We start from the raw sequence: 23,333 nt of genomic DNA, 5'->3' as shown, positions 1-23,333 counted from the left end.
AGCACGAGAACAGAACTTCTGGTATATCAGAACTGACTGTGTGTTGTAAAGGCTATGGGTCCAGATATTATTCTGGTAATAATACTGAAGATTTGTGCTCCAGAGTTTGTCATAACCTTAACGAGGCTGTGCAGAGCAGCTCTCAACACTGACAACTACCCGACCATGTGGAAAGTTGGCTACATTTATCTTGATTTGTATGTACAAGATGTATCCAACCTGGCTGACTACCACCCTATGTTCTTGATTATCAGTAAGGTCATGGTGTTATCAAGATCTCCTGTCTAGCAATAACCTGTTCGCTGACGTCAGGCTTTGGTTCCACTCGTTCGAGACTCATTTCATCCTTAGTTCAAATATTCCATAAGTGAGGTGTGACTGCCTTTGACCTGAAAGATGCATTTATAGAATCATGTCATGCAGCACAGAAACAGGCCTTTGGTCCAAATCGTTCTTGGTGACCAATTTTCCCATTTGCCTGCACTTGGTCCATAAGCCTTTCTTATTCATGTACCTGTTCAACTGTGTTCTAAATGTTGTAAATGTATCTGCATTTACTGCTTCCTCTGGCAGTTAATCCACATATGAACCACTCTGTGTGGAAAAGGTTGCGTCTCTGGTCCCTTCTTTACATCTTTTCCCCCTCACCTTAATATATCCTCTGGTTTTGAACTCCTCTATGAGCGAAAAGACCATTGCTATTCACTGTATCTCATCCCCTCATGTTTCTAATAGACCTCTACAAAGTCACCCTCAACCATCTCAGCTCTAGTGAAAAAGATGCCAGCCTATCTAGCCTTTCCCTGGACTACAATCCTCCAGTCCCAGTAACATCCTTATAAATATTTTCTACACCCTCTCCAAGTTGTTAATAATCTTCCTATAGCAAGGTGACCAGAACTGTACACAGCGGTTAGGGGCATTCAGCCTCTGATCTTCGGGTGACCATCCTCCAAGGCAGACTTCGGGACACTCAACAATGCAGAGTAGGCAAGCAGAAGGCTGATAGCCAAGTTAGGAACACATGTGGATGGCTTTAAACAGGAATTTTGGTTCATGTCACACAGTAGGTGACCCCACTACACCATGTACTCTAACTAACACACACCTCATCTCCTGCACATGGTGTCACATACACACACGCCCCACGCTCTCACCCATGCACATGACCTCTCACAGGCATATACTCCATCATGCGGGTGCACACAAGTTTATGGGGTGAATTTGCATTTACAGATACGATGGAAATAAAACCAGTTTGACTCAAGATTGGGGTGAAGACTCTAACCTCACACCCTTTTAATGCACTGTCTGAGCTGGGTGTCACGTTTTTTTATAAAACCTTAAGTTATCTTGAAGGTGACGTAAAAGAAGTTCTGGGCTTTACATATTAATGAACCAAAACCTACAACCCATTCTAGAAGATGAAGGACTTCACAACAATCTAGGTTTGTTCAGTATATCATTTCAGTTGCATAACACTGATCTTTTGTTAGGAGAAAGTGAGGACTGCAGATGCTGGATATCAGAGCTGAAAATGTGTTGCTGGAAAAGCGCAGCAGGTCAGGCAGCATCCAAGGAGCAGGAGAATCACGTTTTGGGCAGCATCCTGAAGAAGGGCTCATGCCTGAAACGTCGATTCTCCTGCTCCTTGGATGCTGCCTGACCTGCTGCGCTTTTCCAGCAACACATTTTCAGCACTGATCTTTTGTTATAAAGTCTGTCTTACGATTCTCTTCTAAAACTACCTGATGAAGGAGCAGTGCTCCGAAAGCTAGTGCCTCGAAATAAACCTGTTGGACTATAACCTGATGTGATTTTCAACTCCTATCGATGAGCCCAGTGTACTTGTGCATTTAAGTGTGCAGCCACACAGGAGTGTGGCATACTATTCTATAATAAATAATCCCTGTGCATCAGAGAAATTAACACATGTTGTAGCAATGGTTACTGGCTTTTGGAAGCTAGTTGAAACCTTAGTCGAGAAACAGTTGTTGATGTGGCCAGTGGCTGCCAATGTTTTTATTGAATCTTTGCTAAAGTTCAGTCTTGTAATAGCAATCCCAACAGCATTTCAGTTGTTAAGATGAAATTTGGGCAATTTTGGGAAAGCAGGGTCATGAAGTCATTTTTGACAGACGCTGTACAAAACGTGAAGAGTTAAGTCAGAAGTAGTGAGGCGATTACTTCAGTTGTAGCTTAAGTTAACATTCAAATGGTGAAGGTTTATTTATTATGAATCTCACTTCAGTAATGATGCAGACTCATTTGAAAGTTTACCCCTGAGTATTAAATCTGAGTTGCTAGATGAGGTATTAAGTATAAGTACTGCTGCATGGGGTTTCAAGAGGCTCTAATTCCACCCTCTCTCATTCCAGGTTACCAGGCGAGGTCTACAATGGGATCAATGGTATGTCAAGTGAAAGTGGTCCAGGGAAGAGATTAAGAAAATTATCAGCGATGGGGGATGGCCTAGAAAGTACACAAATGTCTTCAACACAGTCACAAGCTCAACCCCAACAACCAAGTAATGTTATCGGCAATCCACCCCCTCCTGAAACTTCCAACCCTAACCGATCCAAACGGTTGACGAACCAACTGCAGTTTCTCTCAAAAGTGCTCTTGAAGACAATATGGAAACATCAGTTTGCATGGCCTTTCCAACAGCCTGTGGATGCTGTGAAACTAAATCTGCCAGTAAGTTGCTTGTTTTTCCTTTGAATAAACAGTTTTGTTTTTATTGCTTTGTAGGTCTACCTTGTCCTGTCTTCATGGGAAAACCATGTTGTTCAGTTACTAACATGTCTGCAAGTATTGGAAACCCTGCTATATTATTGCCTGTTAATGAGGGATTTCTGGGAGTAACTTCATTGTTCCCGCTGTTGGGATTGAGGGCAATCAGACTAGAATTAAACATACTATATTAAGTGTCAGTCTAACTTAGAAATATTTGCCTTTAAAGCAGAAGGCAACGGTTCAGGTTTCACTCCAGAAACTTGTAATATTTGAAGAACTGTTTTCTCAGTCCTTTTTGATCGGTGGCTATTTTGTTGATTTGCTATTTGTGGGACCTTGTTGTGATAGTATGCTGAATTTGTCTCCAGAAAAAAAATTGTGCAATACACAATTAATTTAATAGGAGGAAGTGAGAACTGCAGATGCTGGAGATCATGTCTGAAACATCGACTCTTCTGCTCCTCGGATGCTACCTGACTTGCCCTTTTCCAGCCCCACAGTTTTTGACTCTAATAGAATTTAATAGTCTGAGTGATATACAAAGGCAGTTTCTTCATATTTTATGGAGCTCATTCAACCACATGATAACTCATTTTGGGACCCTGCTTTTAACAAAAAGGTGAAATTTTTCTGTAATTTACATTTTGAAGTCTAAATTACTTGTTGAGATACGCAGTGATTACCTACGATAGGTGTCATATGTTGCATTGCATTCATGCTGTGTTCAAGTTCAGTTGTGATCCACCAGGTACTAAGCTCCCAAGTTCAAAATACTGTGCAAATAGTGAAATTCAAAAACGAGTGTCAGCTGAATTATTTTGTGGCATATTTGGTTGTATATGCAAACTCCATAGTGGAGAAGCTCTGAACAGTTGGTTGCACATTTGTGGCGGGGTTAGCTGTAAAATAGGCATTTACAAGAACATAATCTGAGATTGATTTCCAGCTGCTGAGAATTAACTTTTTACTAAAGATGGTGTGGAGGTCTTGGTGTGAATGTTTCGAGCACTGTCTGCACTGTCATTGGTCCTTTGTCTCCAGGTGTCTTTTTAAACTAATTGGTTGAATTTAAACTGTTGTGAACTACCTGGTCGGAATCCTAACTAGTTGTTTGTTTGGGAACAGAATTAGATAATTGACCCCGTACATTGTCTCATCTACACACATTCAATATAGTCAGTCAAGGTAAATAGCTTGCATATCTTTCTGGCCTGATCTAATTTGGTCGTGAGTTCTGCAAGTTGCTATGTAAATTCCATTCTCAGCATGCTATTCCGTTGACAATTTTGCTTTGTCCCAAAAGAGCTGGTATTCAAAGTTTGTGCGAAGATTTGTAGCTCGGGTGCTCGTTGTTGTGGTTCTGTTCGCTGAGCTGGAAGTTTTTGTTGCAAACGTTTCGTCCCCTGGCTAGGCGACATCATCAGTGCTGGGTACCCAATATACCAACCACGACAGCGGACAGCTGAAACTGACAACCAGAAGCGGCAGGGACAGACCACTATAAACACCGGAGGAAACATCAAAGAAGCGCTTCGCAGGAGGCTCCCAAGCACTGATGATGTCGCCTAGCCAGGGGACGAAACGTTTGCAACAAAAACTTCCAGCTCGGCGAACAGAGCTGGTATTTTGAGACATTCGACTATCTGAGTAAATGGCAGCACGGTGGCTCAGTGGTTAGCACTGCTGCCTCACAGCGCCAGGGACCTTGGGTTTGATTTCAGCCTCAAGTGATTGTCCTTGTGGAGTTTGCGCATTCTCCAGTGTCTGTGTGGATTTCCTCCACAATCCAGATATGTGCAGGTCAGGTGAATTGGCCATGCTAAATTGTCCATAGTGTTCAGGATGTGTAGGCTAGATGCATTAGTCAGGGGAATGTAATCGGGTAGGGCAATGAATCTGGGTGGGATACACTTCGGAGGGTTGGTGTGGACTTGTTGGGCCAAATGGCCTGCTTCCACCTTGTAGGGATTTTGTCTGTTCTATGAACAGCCTTTTGATTGCCTCTAATGCCAGCATATCCTTCTTTAGATAAGGTGGGCGGCACGGTGGCACAGTGGTTAGCACTGCTGCCTCACAGCGCCGGAGACCCGGGTTCAATTCCCGCCTCAGGCGACTGACTGTGTGGAGTTTGCACATTCTCCCCGTGTCTGCGTGGGTTTCCTCCCACAATCCAAAGATGTGCAGCTCAGGTGAATTGGCCATGCTAAATTGCCCGTAGTGTTAGGTAAGGGGTAAATGTAGGGGTATGGGTGGGTTGCGCTTCGGCGGGTCGGTGTGGACTTGTTGGGCCGAAGGGCCTGTTTCCACACTGTAATCTAATCTAATCTAAAACTATTGACAGTATTTCATCTATGGTCTGATGAGTGCCTTGTATTGTTTTAGCAAGTTCTTCCTACATTGTTTCTTTTCAAATAAAGACCAAGATTCCATTTCCATTCTTTATTGTTACAAAGCAGAGGTTGATCCTTGTCTGATAATTAAAACTGAAGCACCCAGAGAGGAGCATCTTGCTTTTGTAATCTGATTAGTGTGGCAAGTGGGAGAACTTACCCCACTCCCCTGCAATCTGTCGTAAAGGAAATGAAATGCTTTCACTCACTCTACAATTAACAAGTAACAATTTATTTACCTAGCTCCAACAGTGAGCAAATTAACAGAATTCCTAACGAACTGAACAATTACTCCCTAACTATTCCCTAACTGAATTAAATTCTCTTGGTATGGTGTTTCAGTAGCAGGTTCCACATAGATCCAGTTAATAAGAACAATGAATTTAAATGTAGTCTGTCAAAGGTCACAGTGGATCCTCCTGAACTTTGTATTATCTTCTGTCATCTTCCTGTCTAAAATGCCGCCTTAGTTATTTTCTGGTGTCAGAAATATTCGCTGAATATGCCATGTACCTTTGCAGGTAGATGCTCCTTTTTTTCTTGAGTGCTGGAAAGTTCTTCATCTTGAATTGGCAGTTGACTGTTGCTCTGTCCAATTGCTCCTTTGTTATATACCCCCATCAGACATCAAATTCTTATGATTGGTTTCAAGTTGTCAACACCAGATTTGAATTTCATTGGTCCTTTGTGTCTTTTTAAACTAATTGGTTGAATTTGAATTGTTGTCTGGGTAAAAATGCTGTGAACTGAATGGCTTTTTGGTACAGTGTGTCAATTGGAGCACTTGCAACTGCTGCCCACAGGCATTCATTTTCAAAACTTTAAGCATAAAAAGCACTTAAAGGAATTATGCAGTGCTTTCTTTCTTTCATTTTACAATTTTACCTTTTTAACACAGCAATTCATGACACCTATTATCTACAAAACTTTATGCTAGCTTCTTGTGACTCATACATGAGAGCTCCCAAATTTGTTCCTCAGCTGTCTGCAGTCTTCCCTTATAAAAAAGGGAGGGAATTTTTGTGTTCTTACATTTTCTTATGTTATCCATGCTAAAAACTTCCTCCAAAACCCCTTAAGTAGCTTAATGTATGGTACCTTTTGAAAATCGAAATATGATGCATCTGTTGCTTCTTGTCCATTTATTCTGCTTGTTGCTTTCTCAAAGTATTCTATTGAATCTGTCAGGCATGTTTCTCCTTCACAAAGCTGTGCTGACTTATCTTGCAGTTGTACAGCTAGGTGAGGCTGCACTTGGAGTAATGTGTTCAGTTTTGATCACCTTGCTATCTGAAGGATGTTATTCAACTGGAAGGAGTGCAGAAGAGATTTACAAGGATGTTGGCTGGACTCTAGGTCTGAGTTATAGGGAGAGGTTGGACAAGCTAGGACTTTTCGCTTTGGAGTGTAGTAGACTGAAGGGGGTCCTTTTGACGTGTGTAAGATCATGAGGCGCATGGATAGGGTGAATACACTCTATCTTTTTCCCCAGGGTTGGGAAATCCAGGACAAGAGAGCATTAGTTTGAGCTTAGGGAAAGAATAAAAGACGACCTGAGGGGTAACTTTTTTGAGGGTGGTATGCATATGGAAAGAGCTGGCAATGGAAGTGCCACTTGATTATTTAGTAATTTTGTCACCCTATTAGAGTCTTCTGCTTTGAAAACTGATGCAAAGTATTTAACTCATTCACTATTTCCTGGTTTTCCAGTGTTATTTCCTCAACCTCATTCTCTAAGGAGCCTATGTTCACTTTGACTTCTCTATTCCTGATATTACTTAAAACCTCAAAAATAAATCCCAATTGTCTGGTTTACTGCCAATCTTTGCCACACTATGTATTTTTTTCTTTCAATTTGATATCTTTAACGTCCCTCGTTTACCATAATTGTCTCATCCCCTTCCCAGAATCCTCCTCCCTTACTGCAATATGACTTTGATTGTAATAACTAGAAGATCATACCTGTGAACCTGTATGTATACCATTAATTAGCATGTAAGGCCATTTTCTTTGTATGCCGTTTGAAGAATTTAGGATGAACAAATTTTTAAAATTCCATTCAGAAGATGTTGAGTTTATAATTAAATTCAGTTTCTCACTTGAGTTTGGTGCTCTTTAGGGACCAGAGAGTTTAACAAAAAAGTTTAATCTGAAATTTCCAGACCAGGATAGTTTAGAAAACTTCTGACTTATTAAAAACTGAAAACATAGCTATTCAGATGTTTGAAGGTCGTATCGGCAGGTTTGCTAAATATCTAGTAAACTATCTTCACAGACCAAATAAGCTGTCAGAATGCTAAAGAGTTGAGATATTAGGCTAATTTCCTGGATTTGGATATCTATGGCAGAGAGTATTTTTTAATGAGCTGGTGTGGGCATCACTGGCTGGCCAGCATTTGTTGCCCATCCCTAGTTGCCTTAGAACCAGTGGTGGTGAGCTGCCTCCTTGAACTGCTAGAGTCCATGTGCTGTAGGTTCATCCACAATGCCTTTGGGGAGGGAGCTTCCATAATTTTTAACAATGATTTATGTCCAAGTCAGGATGGTGAGTGGCTTGGAGGAGAACTTGAAGGTGTTGGTATTCCCATGTATTCGCTGCAGGTGTCCTTTGAGATGGAAGTGGTCATGGGTTTGGGAGGTGCTGTCTGAAGATCTTTTTAGTTCCTAAAGTGCATCTTGCAGATGGTACACATTGGTGTTACTGAGCGCCAGTGTTCAAGGGAGTGGATGTGGTACCAGTGAAGCAGGCTACTTTGTCCTGGATAGTGTCAAGCTTAGAGTGTTGTTGGATTTGCACTCATGTAGACAAGTGGGGAGTATTCCATCACACCCCTGATTTCTGCCTTGTTGATGGACAGGCTTTGGGCAGTCAGGAGGTGAGTTACTCACCACAGTATTCTATGTCTCTGACCTATTCGTGGTGTTGTCCTTGTCATCTGTATGGCTGTTCGGGACAGTTGATCGTGGGTGTGGATTGCTAGTTATCTGTATGTTCTCTATTGTGTTTTGTGCAGTCTTTGCATGAAATCTTGTAAATTACGTTATTCTTGCACATGATCCACATCCATGAACAAACTAGCCACAACCACTGTCCTGAGTAGCCATACATACAGATGACCAGGACCACAAATTTGACTGGGACAAAACTATGATCATAGGACAAGATAAACAGAAGACTGCGGAGAATTTCTAGAAGCGTGGCCCTCATCCATGGACTCCCATCAACAAACACACAGACCTAGGCCTAGTATACTGGCCACTACAGCGAACAATTGTAAGCAGCAGGAATGGAATCAAATAAGCTTTCAGAAGACACAATGCAACAGCGCTTCACAGGAGGCTGCAAAGCACTGAAGATGTCACTTAGACAGGGGAAGAAACATCTGCAAATCAACTTCCCAGCTCAGTGACCATACCCACAACTATGGCAATTGGTACCGGAACTACAAATTTGTACGTACACCTTGAGTAAGTCTTTGGTACTATTGCCAGAATGTTGTCAGAACCTGTAGCCTTTGCAGTATCCATTGTGTCCAACTATTTCTTGATACTACAAGGGGTGAATAGAATTGGCTGAAGTCTGGTATCTATAATGCTGGGGACTATTGGAGGAGGCTGAAATGAATAATCCAAATGGCACTTCTAGCTGAATATTGCTCATGCTTCAGCTTTATACTTTGTTTGGACGTGTTGGGCTGTTCCATCTGAGGATATTCGTGGAGCTGCCTCCTCCAGTAAGTTGTTTAATTGTCCACTATTCGGCTGTGGCAGGACTGCAGGATTTAGATCTGATCTGGTTGTTGTGGGATTGCTTAGCTCTATCTATCACTTGTTGCATATGCTGTTTGGCATACAAGTAGTCCTGTTTGACTTTACCAGGCTGGCACCTCATTTTTAGCTACGACTGGTGCTGCTCCTGGCAAGTCTTTCTGTACTATCCATTGAACCAGGGTTCACCTCCTTGCTTAATGGTAATGGTTGAGTGGAGGATATGCCAGGCTATGAGATTACAGATTGTGCTGGACTACAATTCTGCTATTGATGGCCTATAGCACCCCGTGAATGCCCAATCATAAGTTGCTAAATCTGTTTGAAGTCTGTCCCATTCAGAACAGTGATAGTGCCATGCAGCGTGCTGCAGGTTACTCTCAATGTGAAGATGAGATTTTGTCTCCACAAGGGTTGTGTGCTGGTCACTCTTACCAATACTATAATGGACAAATGCATCTGCAGCTGACAGGTTGGTAAGGATGAGGTCAAGTATGTTTTTCCACTTGGTTCCCTCACCACCTACAGGTCCAGTTCTAGCAGTTATATAGGACCAGTAGTAGTGTTGCTGAGCCACTCTTGGTGGACATTGAAGTCCCTCACCCAAGTTTAAGGGGTAGGCCATTTAGGACAGAGATGAGGAGAAACTTCTTCACCCAGAGAGTGGTGGGTGTGTGCAATGCTGTGCCTCAGAAGGCAGTGGAGGCCCAGTCTCTGGATTCGTTTAAGAAAGAGTTGGGTAGAGCTCTCAAGGATAGTGGAATCAAGGGTTATGGAAATAAGGCAGGAACAGGATGTTGATTTAGGATGATCAGCCATGGTTATAATGAATGGTGGTGCAGGCTTGAAGGGCAGAATGGCCAACTCCTGCACCTATTGTCTATTTACATTCTGTGCCCTTGCCATCCTCAGTGCTTCTAAATGTTCAACATGGAGGAGTACCGATTCACCAGCTGAAGAAAGGTAATCAGGAGGTTTCCTTGCCCACATTTAACCTGAAGGCATGAGACTTCATGGAGTCCAAAGTCAATGTTGAGGACTCCCAGGGCAACTCCATTCTGACTATGTGCCACTGTATACTACCTCTGCTGTGTGTGTCCTGCCAGTGGGACAGGACATATCCAGTGATGGTGGTGTCTGGGACATTGTCTGTAAGGTTTAATTTCATGACCATGACCATGTTGCTTGAATAGTCTGAAACAACTCTTCCAATTTTGGCAATAACCCCTCGGTGTTAGTAAGGAAGACTTTGAAGGTTTGACAGGGCTGTTTTTGCTGTTGTCTTTTTCCAGTACCTAGGTCGGTGTCAGATGATCTGTCCAGTTTCATTTGTTTGAGACTTTGTAGCGATTTGTACATCTGAATGGCTTGTCAGGTAATTTCAGAGAGCAAGTCAAAGTCAACCACATTGCTGTGGGTCTGCAGTCACATGTAGGTCAGACCAGGTGAGGACAGCAGATTTCCTTCCCTGAAGGACATTTTTCCAAAAATCAGCCATGATTTCATGGTCATCGGTCGATTCTCAATTCCAGAGTTTCTTCATTGAATTCACAATCTGCTATCTCCCATGGAAGGATTCGAACTGCGGTCAAAGAACAAAAAAAATTCCAGCACAGAAACGGGCCCATTGGCCCTCCAAGCTTGCACCCGTCCAGATCCCCTCTCACCCTGTTGCCTATTTTGAGGATCAGGCTCGAAGGGCAGAATGGCCAACTCCTGCACCTATTGTCTATTTACATTCTGTGCCCTTCCTGCCCATTCATGTATCTGTCAAGATGCATCTTAAATGCCTGTGTCTACCACCACTGCTGGCAACGTGTTCCAGACACCCACCGCCCTCTGCAGAAAGAACTTTCCATGCATAGCTCCCCTAAACTCTCTTCCCCCCCCCCCCCCGCCACTTTGAAGTCGTGATTTCTAGTAATTGAGTTCCCCCACTCTGGGATAAAGCTGCTTTCTATCCACATTGTTTATGCTCCTCATGATTTTGCACACCTCGATCAGGTCCCCCCTCAACCTCAGTCTTTCTAATGAAAATAATCTTAATTTACTCAACCTCTCTTCGTAGCTAGCATCCACCATGCCAGGCAACATCCTGGTGAACCTCCACTTCACCTTCTCCAAACGGTGGCTCAGTGGATAGCACTGCTGCCTCACAGCGCCAGAGGTCCAGGTTCAATTCCCCCTTCGGGCAAGTGTTTGTGTGGAGTTTGCACATTCTCCCCATGTCTGCGTGGGTTTCCTCTGGGTGCTCTGTTTTCCTCCCACAATCCAAAGGTGTGCAGATCAGGTGAATTGGCCGTGGTAAATTGCCCGTAGTGTTAGGTGTATTAGTCAGGGATGAATGTAGGGGAATGGGTCTGAGTGGGTTGCTCTTCGGAGGGTCAGTGTGGACTTATTGGGTTGAAGGGCCTGTTTCCACAATCTAATCTAATCAAAGCATTGACATCCTTTTTGGTAATGTGACAATCAGAACTGTACAGAGTATTCCAAACGTGGCTGAACTGAAGTCTTATACAAGTGTACAATGACCTGCCAAATCTTCTACTGAATACCCCCTCTGATCATGGAAAATGTACTGTAAGCCTCCTTGACCACACTATCGACCTGCGTTGCCACCTTCAGGGTACAATGGACCTGAAACCTAGATCTCTCTCCATCAGTTTTCCCCAGGGCTTTTCCATTTACTGGTGGAATTGGATCTTGAATTGGATCTTGCAAAATGCATCACTTCACCTTTGCCCGGATTGAACTCCATCTGGGGAACCTTATCAAGGGCCTTACTGAACTTTAGTTAATGGCTTAATAGTCTAGCGATTAATATCATAAGGCCATCACCTTTTCTTTGGTGGCTGAGAATAATCAACCCAGTGGTGAAAGATGGCGCCAAAAGATTGGTGACTTCATTGTTGGTTGGGGCTGATGTAGGTGTTGGAGAACAGATGGGCTGGTTCAAGACTGATGGATTGGTTCAAGACTGATGGATTATCTTTAAGCTAAACCTTTCTGTATTTAAAACTGTTCAAAATTGGACTAGATTATGGAGACAGTGGAAAACGTTTTCACTATACGGTTTTTCTTATTGAAATGTACATGCCAATAAAACTAATCATTCGTTCGTATTGGAGACAGTCATTCACACTACACAACTGTCAGGCAATGTTTACTTACCATTTGCCAGCCCAAGCCTGAATGTTGACTAGATCTTGTTACATTTGAACATTGACTGCTTCAGTATCTGAAATGTTGTGAATGGTGTTGGGCTCAGCACGTTTGGCGGTATCTGTGAAGCAAAAGCAGAGTTGATGTTTCTCATCCAGTGACCCTTTTTTCGAACTAAACATCAAGACTTTCCTGTCGCAATGTCAATCTTCTGCCCTGAACTTCCAGACACAGTAGCTCAATAAAGGTTTTGAGGTTGCACTATATATCTGTTTAGTTGAGGGAAGTGTACCAACTGGCGAAGTGATGGACAAACTAGTTTTGTCCTTCAAATGAATGTGAGGCTGGAAAGGCTGTGCATTTGCTAGATTTCCTAAGAAGGCTATTGACTATCGTTGAACTGCTGCAGACGTTGAGTTAATGGTCTTTGCATAATGGTATTTAGTAAGGAATTATTTAAAGTTGATTCAAAGATGTGGAAGGACTGATGTTTATGGTCAAAACTAGATTTTCATGCTCTTGATCCTTGAAATAACCTTGATTATCAGCACTGGTGTAGGTGATAATGCACAAATATGGATGAAGGATTAGTTATTTCCAGGAAACACAGCATCGAGAACAATGATCACTTTCATGTTGTTAGGTATGGTGAAGAAGGGCCTGTGCCCGAAACGTCGAATCTCCTGTTCCCTGGATGCTGCCTGACCTGCTGTGCTGTTCCAGCAATAAAGTTTCAACTTTGATCTCCAGCATCTGCAGACCTCACTTTCTCCTAGGCTATGGTGATGACCACCACAGGGATCAATGTAATCTCAACTGTTTACTATCTTCCATAACTTTGAATACATTGTGGCTCCATTTGCACATAGCACCCATAGGAAAAGTAATTTGAGGCAGTAGTGTGTCTGCAAAGGAATATCGATGAATTAAGTAGTGAGTGGTGTTTGGCGTGTATGTTTCTGTAGTACATCACAGATCATACTTGCATACAAATTAGGCATAGAGGTAGACCATCAAGGTATTTGAGCCTGCCCCACTTGCTAAGATGTTGGATTGGTGTGTGACATTGTGTGTATAGGGTATAAATCTTCGAGGAGAAAGTGAGGACTGCAGATGCTGGAGATCAGAGCTGAAAATGTGTTGCTGGAAAAGCTCAGCAGGTCAGGCAACATCCAAGGAGCAGGAGAATGCCATTCCTGAAGAAGGGCTCATGCCCGAAACGTCGATTCTCCTCCTTGGATGCTGCCTGACCTGTGCTTTTCCAGCAACACATTTTTAGCTCTGTATAGGGTATAAGCAGGCAGGGAAATAATTAAGTTCTGAATTTAGTGAAACAAGGTTCAGCTGAGCAAGATGCAGATCAGATAAGAATTTGCAGTTCACAATGGGGTGCTAGAGGCAAGGGTAATGGGTTAACAAGGTAGAAAAGCATTCGGTATGTAGAGCCATTTAACAATATTGGAAGGATTCAGTATGTAAAGTCAATTTAATAAAGTCAAAAGTGTTCATTATCAAAATCCTTTCTCCCAAGTGCTCCACTCTCCCACCTCCTGAGAATCTGTATTAGGTATGAGCAGGTAGGGTAAGGGTTAAGTTTTGATTTTTGTGTAGAGCTATTTAACAATAAAGGAAGCATTCAGTATGTAAGGTCAGTTCAACAGGGTGAAAAGTATTCATTATGTGAAGCCAGTTAAGGTAAAGAACTTTCATTGTGTAACAGCAGATGGCTTAATCTTTGCTATTGACACTCACTAATTGTAATGGTCACCCAATAAATATGTATGTTGTCGTATCTGGATGCTCCTCCCTGTAAAATTAGTATATAATTAATTAAGAAACTGGTGTTCCAGAGAAGGCTGTGAACTTCTCTGGAACGGGGGTGGGTTTGGGATGAGATCTGGATCTTGAGTGGTTCTCGGAACTCAATTGTAGGGTCTAACTTTTTTTTTCCCTCTGGATGTGGGTGTTGTTAGTATATCCACCATTGGTCTCTGCAGATACTTTCTATTTTAGCTCAAAAAGCACACAACCTGCAGGCAGTCAATCCATATAACATTTTATAAATTCCTACTTTAGAAATAAAGCCAGTCTCACTCAGGATTGCGATTCAGACAACTAACCTCGCATCTTTAATACGTTGTCTGAGCTCATGTCACCTTTTGTTACAAAACGTAAGTTGTCTCCAAAATGTGACTTATAAGAAGTTCAGGGATTTACATTTTGATCCATCAAAACCTGCAACCCATTCCAAAAGATGAAAGACTTATCAGCAGTCTGGGCTTGTTTAATTATGTTGTTTTAATTGCACGATGCTGTGTTCTTCTGACTTGTAATCCTGCCCCCTAGTTATTTGATGAAGGACCACCACTCTGAAAGCGAGTACTTCCAAATAAACCTATCTGACTACAACCTTGTGTTGTCAGTTTTTTTTTGTCCATTTGCTAAGGTCGTTCCTGTTCTGGTTGTGACTTTAACTCCTTTTTGTTGTGACTTTAACTCCTTTTTAACATCTGACTACAACCTTGTGTTGTCAGTTTTTTTTTTGTCCATTTGCTAAGGTCGTTCCTGTTCTGGTTGTGACTTTAACTCCTTTTTGTTGTGACTTTAACTCCTTTTTAACTCCTGAGAATACCATGATAGTTTCACTACTTTCATGTGTAAATCACAAAACCTTTTTTAACAAGTTGCATTCTCAGGTTAACTGTTAACAATGGTGATAGCTAGACAAGATGTTGAAGGTGTTAGCCCCCTGTGTTCTCTGTCTATGCCATGATGTTTAGATTGATTCTAATCTAAAAAGTGAGATAACGGAGTTTTACATGAATGCATGCAGTTTTTGAGCAAAATACAACATAACCCTGCAAGTACAAATTCAGCCCACAAAATGTGTGTGTGCATGTGGGTCTTTGTCTGTGTCTGGTTTGGGGGTTGAGTGTGTGTGTGTGTGTGTGTGTGTGTGTGTGTGTTTGAGCAAAATACAACATAACCCTGCAAGTACAAATTCAGCCCACAAAATGTGTGTGTGCATGTGGGTCTTTGTCTGTGTGTCTGGTTTGGGGGTTGAGTGTGTGTGTGTGTGTGTGATCTTTGTGAGAGTGTGCGCGCGTTGTATATATGTGTGTAGGTGTGCGTGTGTGTGCAAAATGGTGGTCACCTGTAATGAGACATGAACCCAAGGGGCTGGTTGAGGCCCTCCCTATGGGTACCGAACTTAGCTATCAGCCTCTGCTCGGCTACTTTTTGCTGCTGCCTGTCCCGAAGTCTGCCTTGGAGGATGGTCAACCAAAGGTCAGAGTTCAAATGTCCTGGACCACTGAAGTGTTCCCCAACTGGGAGGGGACACTCCTGTCTGTTGATTCTTGTGCGGTGCCCAGTTATCCGTTGTCATAGCCTTTGCTTGGTTTCCCCAGAGTAACATGCCTCCGGGCATCCTTGCTTGCAACGTACAAGATAGACAACGTTGTCTGAGTCACATGAGTACCTGCCATGTACAAGGAGGGAGGTGTCCCCACGTGTAATGGTGGTGTCTGTGTTCTCACTCTGACACGTCTTGCAGCGCCTACCGTGACAGGGTTGTATGGACACCCACACACACCGTTACAGACACACACACACTCCCACACTCAGATGCACCCCCTCTCAGACTTAAGACACTCTGCACTCACTAAACACACTCTTGCGCACTCTCTCTCGCACTCACTCTCTCTCTCGCACTCTCTCTCTCCCACATGCACGCATTTTGTGGGGTGAATTTGTACTTTCAGGATTACATTGTATTTTGCTCAAAAACTGCATGCATTCATGTAAAACTCCGTTATCTCACTTTTTAGATTAGAATCAATCTAAACATCATGGCATAGACAGAGAACACAGGGTCTAACAACTTCAACATCTTGTCTAGCTATCACCATTGTTAACAGTTAACCTGAGAATGCAACTTTTTAAAAAAGGTTTTGTGATTTACACATGAAAGTAGTGAAACTATCATGGTATTCTCACCGATGAAAGGCTTAACAGATAATCAATTTTTCAATGTATAATTTCAGTAACATCACACTAAATTTTTGCTATAAATTCTGTGCGTTAGGATTGAGTCCTCCACTACCACCTGATGAAGGAGCGACGCTCCGAAAGCTATTGAGCTTCCAATTAAACCTGTTGGACTATAACCTGGTGTTTTCTGATTTTTAACTGAGTTTTCATTGGAAGCTTGTTTGTTTTACCCTACATGGTGTAATTGTAGCCTCTGGAAAAGAGGAACATGCTTTCAGCTTCCCTGCTGTCATATTGAGCTGAATGCTACTTGCTTCCTTGCGACACTGAATTGTAAACCCAGTTTTTGATCAGGGTTGGGATGAGATCTGGACCTTGAGTGGTTCTCAGAATGCAAATTATAGGGTCTAATTTTTTTTCTCTCTGGATGTGGGTGTTGCTGGTAGATCCACCATTGGTCTTTGACTGACTGTTCAGCTATTGCCAGTTCACAATCATTCCTTGATGCATTTAACTCTTTCTAGTGTTGGTATTCTTGATAAGTAGGTATTGATTAGCGATATGTGAAGAGGGGGGCTTGAATTTAACTGGTAGATTTAAGGAAGGAAATGGAGGTGGACATAAGATCAGAATTCAGTCTGTCACTCGGAAGCAAATTTGTGGTTGCTAAAAGTGGGTAGAAGAGATTTTGGATAACGCAAAAAGCTAGTTTAGAGCAAAACAATCTATGGTGGATGGTTATGTAACATAGTTAAAGTATCTTGGCGAGAGTACTGGCAATCTGGTGATTATAATCTGCAATATTGTGTACTGCCTTTTGTTACTTCACAGAATTGACTGGATTTAAGTGTGTATCCCCGTCTAGCAGCTTATTAAGCTGAAACTTCATTCTGAGGTGATCTTCTGCACATGTTACACCCTTCTACATTTTGCATTCAATCAAACTTTTGCATATTTTATAATCAATTTGTTCATAGATATTAAGTACCTCTCTGGAGCAGGTAGCACTTTTAACCTAACTCAGTGGGGCCAAAGGAGTAGGTGATGTGACTATTCATGAGTTTATCGTAGTTCATGGATTTTGCCATTTATGCCCATACAATCTTTTTGTATGTCTCTGCTTTCATGGTGGCATGTGGGCTGTCTTCATTGTGAAGAATATACTTGGTCTCCACAAGTACCCATGAAAACTGTTTCTTGTACATAGCATTAACCGTGACTGTGAGAATGAGGTCAAAAGCAGTAGATTTTACTTGGACTTCCATCAAGTCTGAGACTATTTGGAGGCAGATAAAGCTGAAACCAGAGACCTGAAATGGAAGGGATGTAGCAGAAATTGGTTTGGTATAGAGAAAGTGCTGTTTTTGATCATTAATGATAATTGTCTTTGCCCCAGGATGGGTGATTTCAAGATTAGGAGGCACATTTTTAAGGTGAGAGGACAAAAATTTAAAAAAGATGGGCAAATTTGTTGCACAGGGTGGGCTCGAGTGAGGAATGGACTTCCTGAGGAAGTGGTGGACGTGGGTACACTTATCAAGTGTTTGAGACATTTGGATAGATACATGCACAGGGAAGGTTTGGAGGGATATGGGCAATGAACAGACAGATGGGGCGAGTTTAGTTTGGGTTGATGTTCAGCCTGGGGTTGGACTGAAAGATCTGTTTCTGTGCTGCATGAGTCCATGATTCTAAGTAAGCTGCTTGCATATTTGCTCAACATTGGCTGTGTTCTGTCTGGAAGCTATGCTCTTGAGACTTTAACAGTGCAGTAGTTGGTATCATGACCAAGCTCCACCTGTATATTGGAATGTTCAACCAAACGTACAGAAGTTATTGTGCCATTGCTCCTTTTGGAGTCTTCCAGTGGTATGATAGTTGCAAAGAAAAGCTGGGTGAAACTTCAGAAAGCACGATTGAAATCTTGCGGATTTGGCTGCAGCTAAAGAGAAACAAAATTTCGAGTTCAATGACTCTTTTTTTCAGAACCAGTCCCTTGACTCGAAGTTGACTTTACCACCTTCAATTTTGGAAGTTGCTGATCACAACTGAGTGGTTTCTTCTTCTACTTATTCCTCAGATATTTTAATCAATAGTTTTTGTTTTCATGGCACTGGAAGCTTCCTGGTTGTTTTTCTGATTTATCATATCAAATGCATATTACTGAATTTAGTTGAAGAAGGGCTTATGCCCGAAACGTCGATTCTCCTGTTCCTTGGATGCTGCCTGACCTGCTGCGCTTTTCCAGCAACACATTTTCAGCTTATGGAGTCAATGGTTGCATTAACTCTCAGTAGAGAACATGTAGACTATTGATTAAGTTTGAATGAAATTTTGTCCAGTGTGTGGTACAAGGATTACCTTTCCACCTGAAGGCTGTAATTTTAAGTTAACAAGTGATTATACTGATCTAATTAATCTCTTTTCAGGATTATTATAAAATCATCAAGAATCCTATGGATATGGGAACAATTAAAAAGCGCTTAGAAAACAATTACTACTTGAACGCCCAAGAATGTATTCAGGACTTCAATACCATGTTTACCAACTGTTACATTTATAATAAGGTAAGATCTTGACATATTTAAGGTAAATAACATGGGGAGCAGCACATCCATGTACCAGGAAAAGGCTCCTAATTAAACTTCCTCCTTTTCTGAACTACTTTGAGTGAACGTAACCGAATCATATTATTCAGCTGTTACCTCACCCAAGCTACCAGTTTTCTATTGTAAACCTAGTTAGATAGGTACCCCTTAAGATGGAGTTCTCTTTGATGTCGAACAGTATCCAAAAGATCTGCTCCTGGATGAGTGCACTTTATGCATGTTCAGTTAGGCGCTCCTCCGCTCAATACAATGTTATTCAGCATCAATTAGGTGCCATTTGGAAAGTGTATGCAAGTTATTTTGTTACTGAAGTGCATGTTTGGTACTGGATATGAGAGGGTGTTTTGTGATACTAGTTGTTGGAACATTCCATTTTGTGGGGTGTCAGATGATTATTTTATTGTGTACCCTGCAAAACAACAATATTTTGATTCGACAGATGGAATCAGTACCTTTAGGTGAAGACACAGGTATTGAACATTAAATGCTTGGTGTTGTGTTGCATCACACTTGTGCTTTTAATTTTGTATGAAGGGATGTGATAGTATTTTGGAAAATAAAATGCTGGGTAACTCTGAAATGAGTGGTCTTAGTGAATACTTCAATGAGGTGATTAACATTGCTTTATCAGCTATTGTGTTGAAATCAAACTTTTGGGGTATAAATGTCTCTTTGGTAGGTTGAACAGAATCGGAATCACCGTTCACTGCGATGTGTTGCAAGACAGTAGCTGTCTGCAGAAAAACAGTTGCAGCTACGTTTGCAAACATGTGGTGTCATTAAAGATTGATGCTAAATGATTACATTGTTGTTTGGATGATGTGCAGTTTACTCATTGGTAGTACTCAGTATTTGATCTCAAATTGTGTCTAATTCAGAAATGACCTTGCTTTAGGAGCAAATTACTGCAGATGCTGGAATCTGTACTGAAAACAACAAATGCTGGAAAATGGGAAGCCTTCAGAAATGAGATACTGAGAGTCCAGTGGCAGCATATTTTTGTTATTGTGAAAGCAAAGGCTGGTAGGTGTAGGGATGACTAAACAACCGGAGGGTGTGGTTTTAAAAAAAAAGGAAGCATATGTCAGGTATAGAGAAGATCCTTAGGAGAGTATAAAGGTAGTGGGAGTATACTTGAGGGAAATCAGGAGGGCAAAAAGGGAACATTGCTTTGGCAAATAGGGTTAAGGAGAATCCAAAGGGTATTTCCAAATACATTAAGGACAAAAGGGTAGCTCGAGACAGAATAGGGCCCCTGAAAGATTGCATATCGGCCCTTGTGTGGAGTTGCAAGAGATGGGGGAGATATTTAAATGAGTATTTTGCATTGGTGTTTACTGTGTCAAAGGACATGGAAGATATAGAATGCAGGGAAATAGATGTTAACATCTTGAAAAATGTCTGTATTACAGAGGAGGAAGTGCTGGATGCCTTGAAATACATAAAGGTGGATAAATCCCCACAACCTGATTGAGGTGCATCGTAGAATTCTGTGGAAAGCTAGGAAAGTGATTGTTGGGTCCCTTTGCTGAGATATATGTAACATCGATAGTCACAGTTGAGGTGCCGGTAGACTGGAGGTTGGCTAAGGTGGTAAGGACAAGGCAGGGAACTATAGACCGCTGAGCCTGATATCAGTGGTGGGCAAGTTGTTGGACTGAATTCTGAGGGACAGGATGCACATGTATTTGGAAAGGCAAGAACTGGTTATGGATAGTCAACTTGGGTTTGTGTGTGGGAAATTATGTCTCACATAGTGAAGAAGGCATTTGGTGTGCTTTCCTTTATGGGTCAGAGTATTGGAGTTGGGAGCATGTTGCGGCTGTACAGGACATTGTTTAGGCCACGTTTGGAATATTGCATGCAATTCTGATCTTCCTATCAGAAGGGTATTGTAAAGTTTGAATAGGTTCAGAAGAAATTTAACGTTGTCCGGGTTGGAGGATTTGAGCTATAGAGAAAGGCTGAATAGGCTGGGGGTGTTTTCCCCTCCCAGTGTCGGAGGCTGAGGGATGACTAAGATCTTGAATGGCATAGGTAAGATAGACCAAGTCTTTTCCTTGGGGTGGGGGTTAGGGGTCCAGAGCTAGAGGGCATAAGTTGAGGGTGAAGGGGGAAAGATATAAAAGAGACCTAAGGGGCAATTTTATGCAGCAGGTGGTATATGAATGGAATGATCTGCCAGAGGAAATGGTGGAGGCTAGTGCAGTTGCATCATTTAAAAGGCATTTGGATGGGTGTATGAATAGGAAGGGTTTGGAGGGATATGGGCTGGCTGGCAGCTGGAATTCGGTTGGGTTAGGATATCTGGGTGGCATGGACAAGTTGGACTGAAGGGTCTGTTTCTGTGCTGTACATATGAGTCTATGACTCTATCACAGCAAGTCAGGCAGTGTCCATGGAGTGAGTAACCGAACGTTTTGAGTCGAGATGACTCCTATTCAGAACTGACATGAAGTGTCGGGGAACAGCATTTCTGCAGTAGTGAGAGGGTTGTCCCGTTTCCTCCCTCAGTCCAAGCAAAGCACTCAAAGACACTGTATAGTTTTACCTCCATCCTTATTCCGGGCCTTGGAGGGAGAGAGAACGACCGCCCATGTGCACATGGCCATGATTTCTCGGTCTTCTCTGGAACAGCAGTTTCTTAATTATATAATTATTTTACAGGGAGGAGCTTCTAGATAAGGCAGCATACATATTTATTGGATGACCATTGCAATCAGCGAGTGTCAGTAGCAAAGAAGAAGCCATCTGCTGTTACACAATGAATGTTCTTAACTTTAACTGACTTCACCTAATGAATACTTTTCACCTTGTTAAACTGACCTTACATACTGAATGCTTTCAATATTGTTAAATGGTTCTACGTAATGAATGCTTTTCCACCTTGTTAACCCATTACCCTTGCCTCCAGCACTCCATTGTTAACTGTATGTTTTTATCTGATCTGAGTCATGCTCAGCGGAACGTCTTGTTTCACAAAACTCAGAACTTAACTCTTTCCTTACCTGCTTATACCCGGCACATAACTAGTCTATTTTGTTAAGATGTCATGTTCTATGTCATTAGCTTCATTACCATTTCTCAAAGTTGCTCAATGTAAATGGGCTGCAATATTTCCTCTGTGCAATCAGTTTCCATTCACAGTTTCTTTTAACTGTTAGATTAAGAACTAAGCATCTTCTTTGCTTATTGCTATCATTAAATTGTCGCTACTGATTAATATTATTTCATTAACAGCAAGGAGATGACATAGTCTTAATGGCAGAAGCTTTGGAAAAGATCTTCCTTCAGAAAATTTCAGAAATGCCACAAGAAGAGATTGAAATACCCATACAGCCTACCAAAGGATCACGGGGTAGGGGCAGAAAGGAAACAGGTAAATGTTTTTTGTCTTGTATTCCTTAATTAGGGGCTGATTCGTTCAGGCTATCTCATGCCTGTCCTAGCACTGACTGCTGCTTTGCTTGTGCATTTCGCTGTGATTTAAAAAGGTTACATATTTTCATTTTGAGCATACTATGTTATTGTTTCACTTGGCAAAGAACCCACTATTAAATTTGAAGATAGTTTTGTTGCTTGGGCTGTTGTAGGCTATGAATGAAGAAATTTCATCTTAGTTTGATTACATGTGATATCGTGATTTGTTGAACCACTGATATTTGCATTATATGGCCTTCTGTTTTTGCTGTTTCCCCCTACTTGTATATAAATTTCTCTACATTGTGAACTGCCTGATCCAAGTTCTCTTCTAGTGTAGCTCTAAAACTTGCTTTCACCATATTTTTATCCAGTATTTAACTTGTATGTTTAACTTTTTTGAATATATCACCAAATGTCATCTTTTGGAACTAAAGGGATAGCATTGTAACATCCTTTTTGAATTAGTTTGTGTAAAGTGTTCTATTTGGTTATACTCTTGACAAAAGATTTTGGAAGGACAGTAGTTTGACCAAACTGATCTTTAAGTTTTGTATCTACCTTATTCAAAACTTGTGCTCGTCGAATGTATCTAGTTATGAGGACATTAAAGGATGCAATAAAAGGTAAAACAAAAGAAGGGATAGTGACCACTAACTCCTGAGTAGTGCTGTTGAATGTTACTGTAGATGTTCTTAGCAAGTAACTCTACTTAGTTCCCTTGAGCAGCAGTGCAAACATATATCACACCTTTCCAGGAAAATGCATATTTTCAACCTGTGTTTAAAATATGATGGTCTAACTTTGTCTTCACCCTCTTAATATGCACAAATTAAATATGGATTGCTGCTAATAGCATTTTCCTTTGTTTGAGTTGCAAAATAGCTGCTAAGGAAGTGTTTTAGCAATAAACCATTAACTGGTGCCCTGAAACTGAGAATATCCTGATAACATAATTTGCATATTGACCACAGTTGCGCGGTGTAGCTGGAATAGTACAGTCGATTAATATGCATATAAAGTAGGAGAAAGTGACGTCTGCAGATGCTGGAGATAATTGAAAGAAGTGGCCCTGGAAAAGCACAGTAGATTAGGCAGTCTCCAAGAAGCAGGAGAATTGGTGTTTTGGGCGTAAGCCTACATATAAAATAGACAATAAAAATTAGCAAGACCAATATTAAGTTGTGATCTTCTGTTTTTTTTTGTTTTAGGTATGCATTTTGCCATTTTTTTTTCAATGTTGTCTCAAGGGTAT

General features: G+C 41.6%; 1 protein-coding gene across 5 annotated transcripts in view; it reads left to right on the top strand.

Moving 5' to 3' along the window:
• brd4 (bromodomain containing 4) overlaps positions 1-23,333 on the top strand; it is a 177,679-nt gene that overhangs the window by 65,754 nt on the left and 88,592 nt on the right. For all 5 annotated transcript variants that reach the window (XM_043694781.1, XM_043694780.1, XM_043694778.1 and 2 more), the window contains 3 exons: positions 2,379-2,697; positions 18,479-18,616; positions 21,899-22,037. In XM_043694781.1, coding sequence (XP_043550716.1) covers positions 2,413-2,697; positions 18,479-18,616; positions 21,899-22,037 — 562 coding nt within the window. In that variant the 5' untranslated portion in view covers positions 2,379-2,412. Of the gene's footprint in view, positions 1-2,378; positions 2,698-18,478; positions 18,617-21,898; positions 22,038-23,333 lie in introns of those variants that run through there.

Source organism: Chiloscyllium plagiosum, chromosome 8 (assembly GCF_004010195.1).
Source record: "Chiloscyllium plagiosum isolate BGI_BamShark_2017 chromosome 8, ASM401019v2, whole genome shotgun sequence".
NCBI lineage: Eukaryota > Metazoa > Chordata > Chondrichthyes > Orectolobiformes > Hemiscylliidae > Chiloscyllium > Chiloscyllium plagiosum.
The sequence above is the reverse complement of the archived record's forward strand: the minus strand, read 5'-3'. Positions and strand labels throughout refer to the sequence as shown.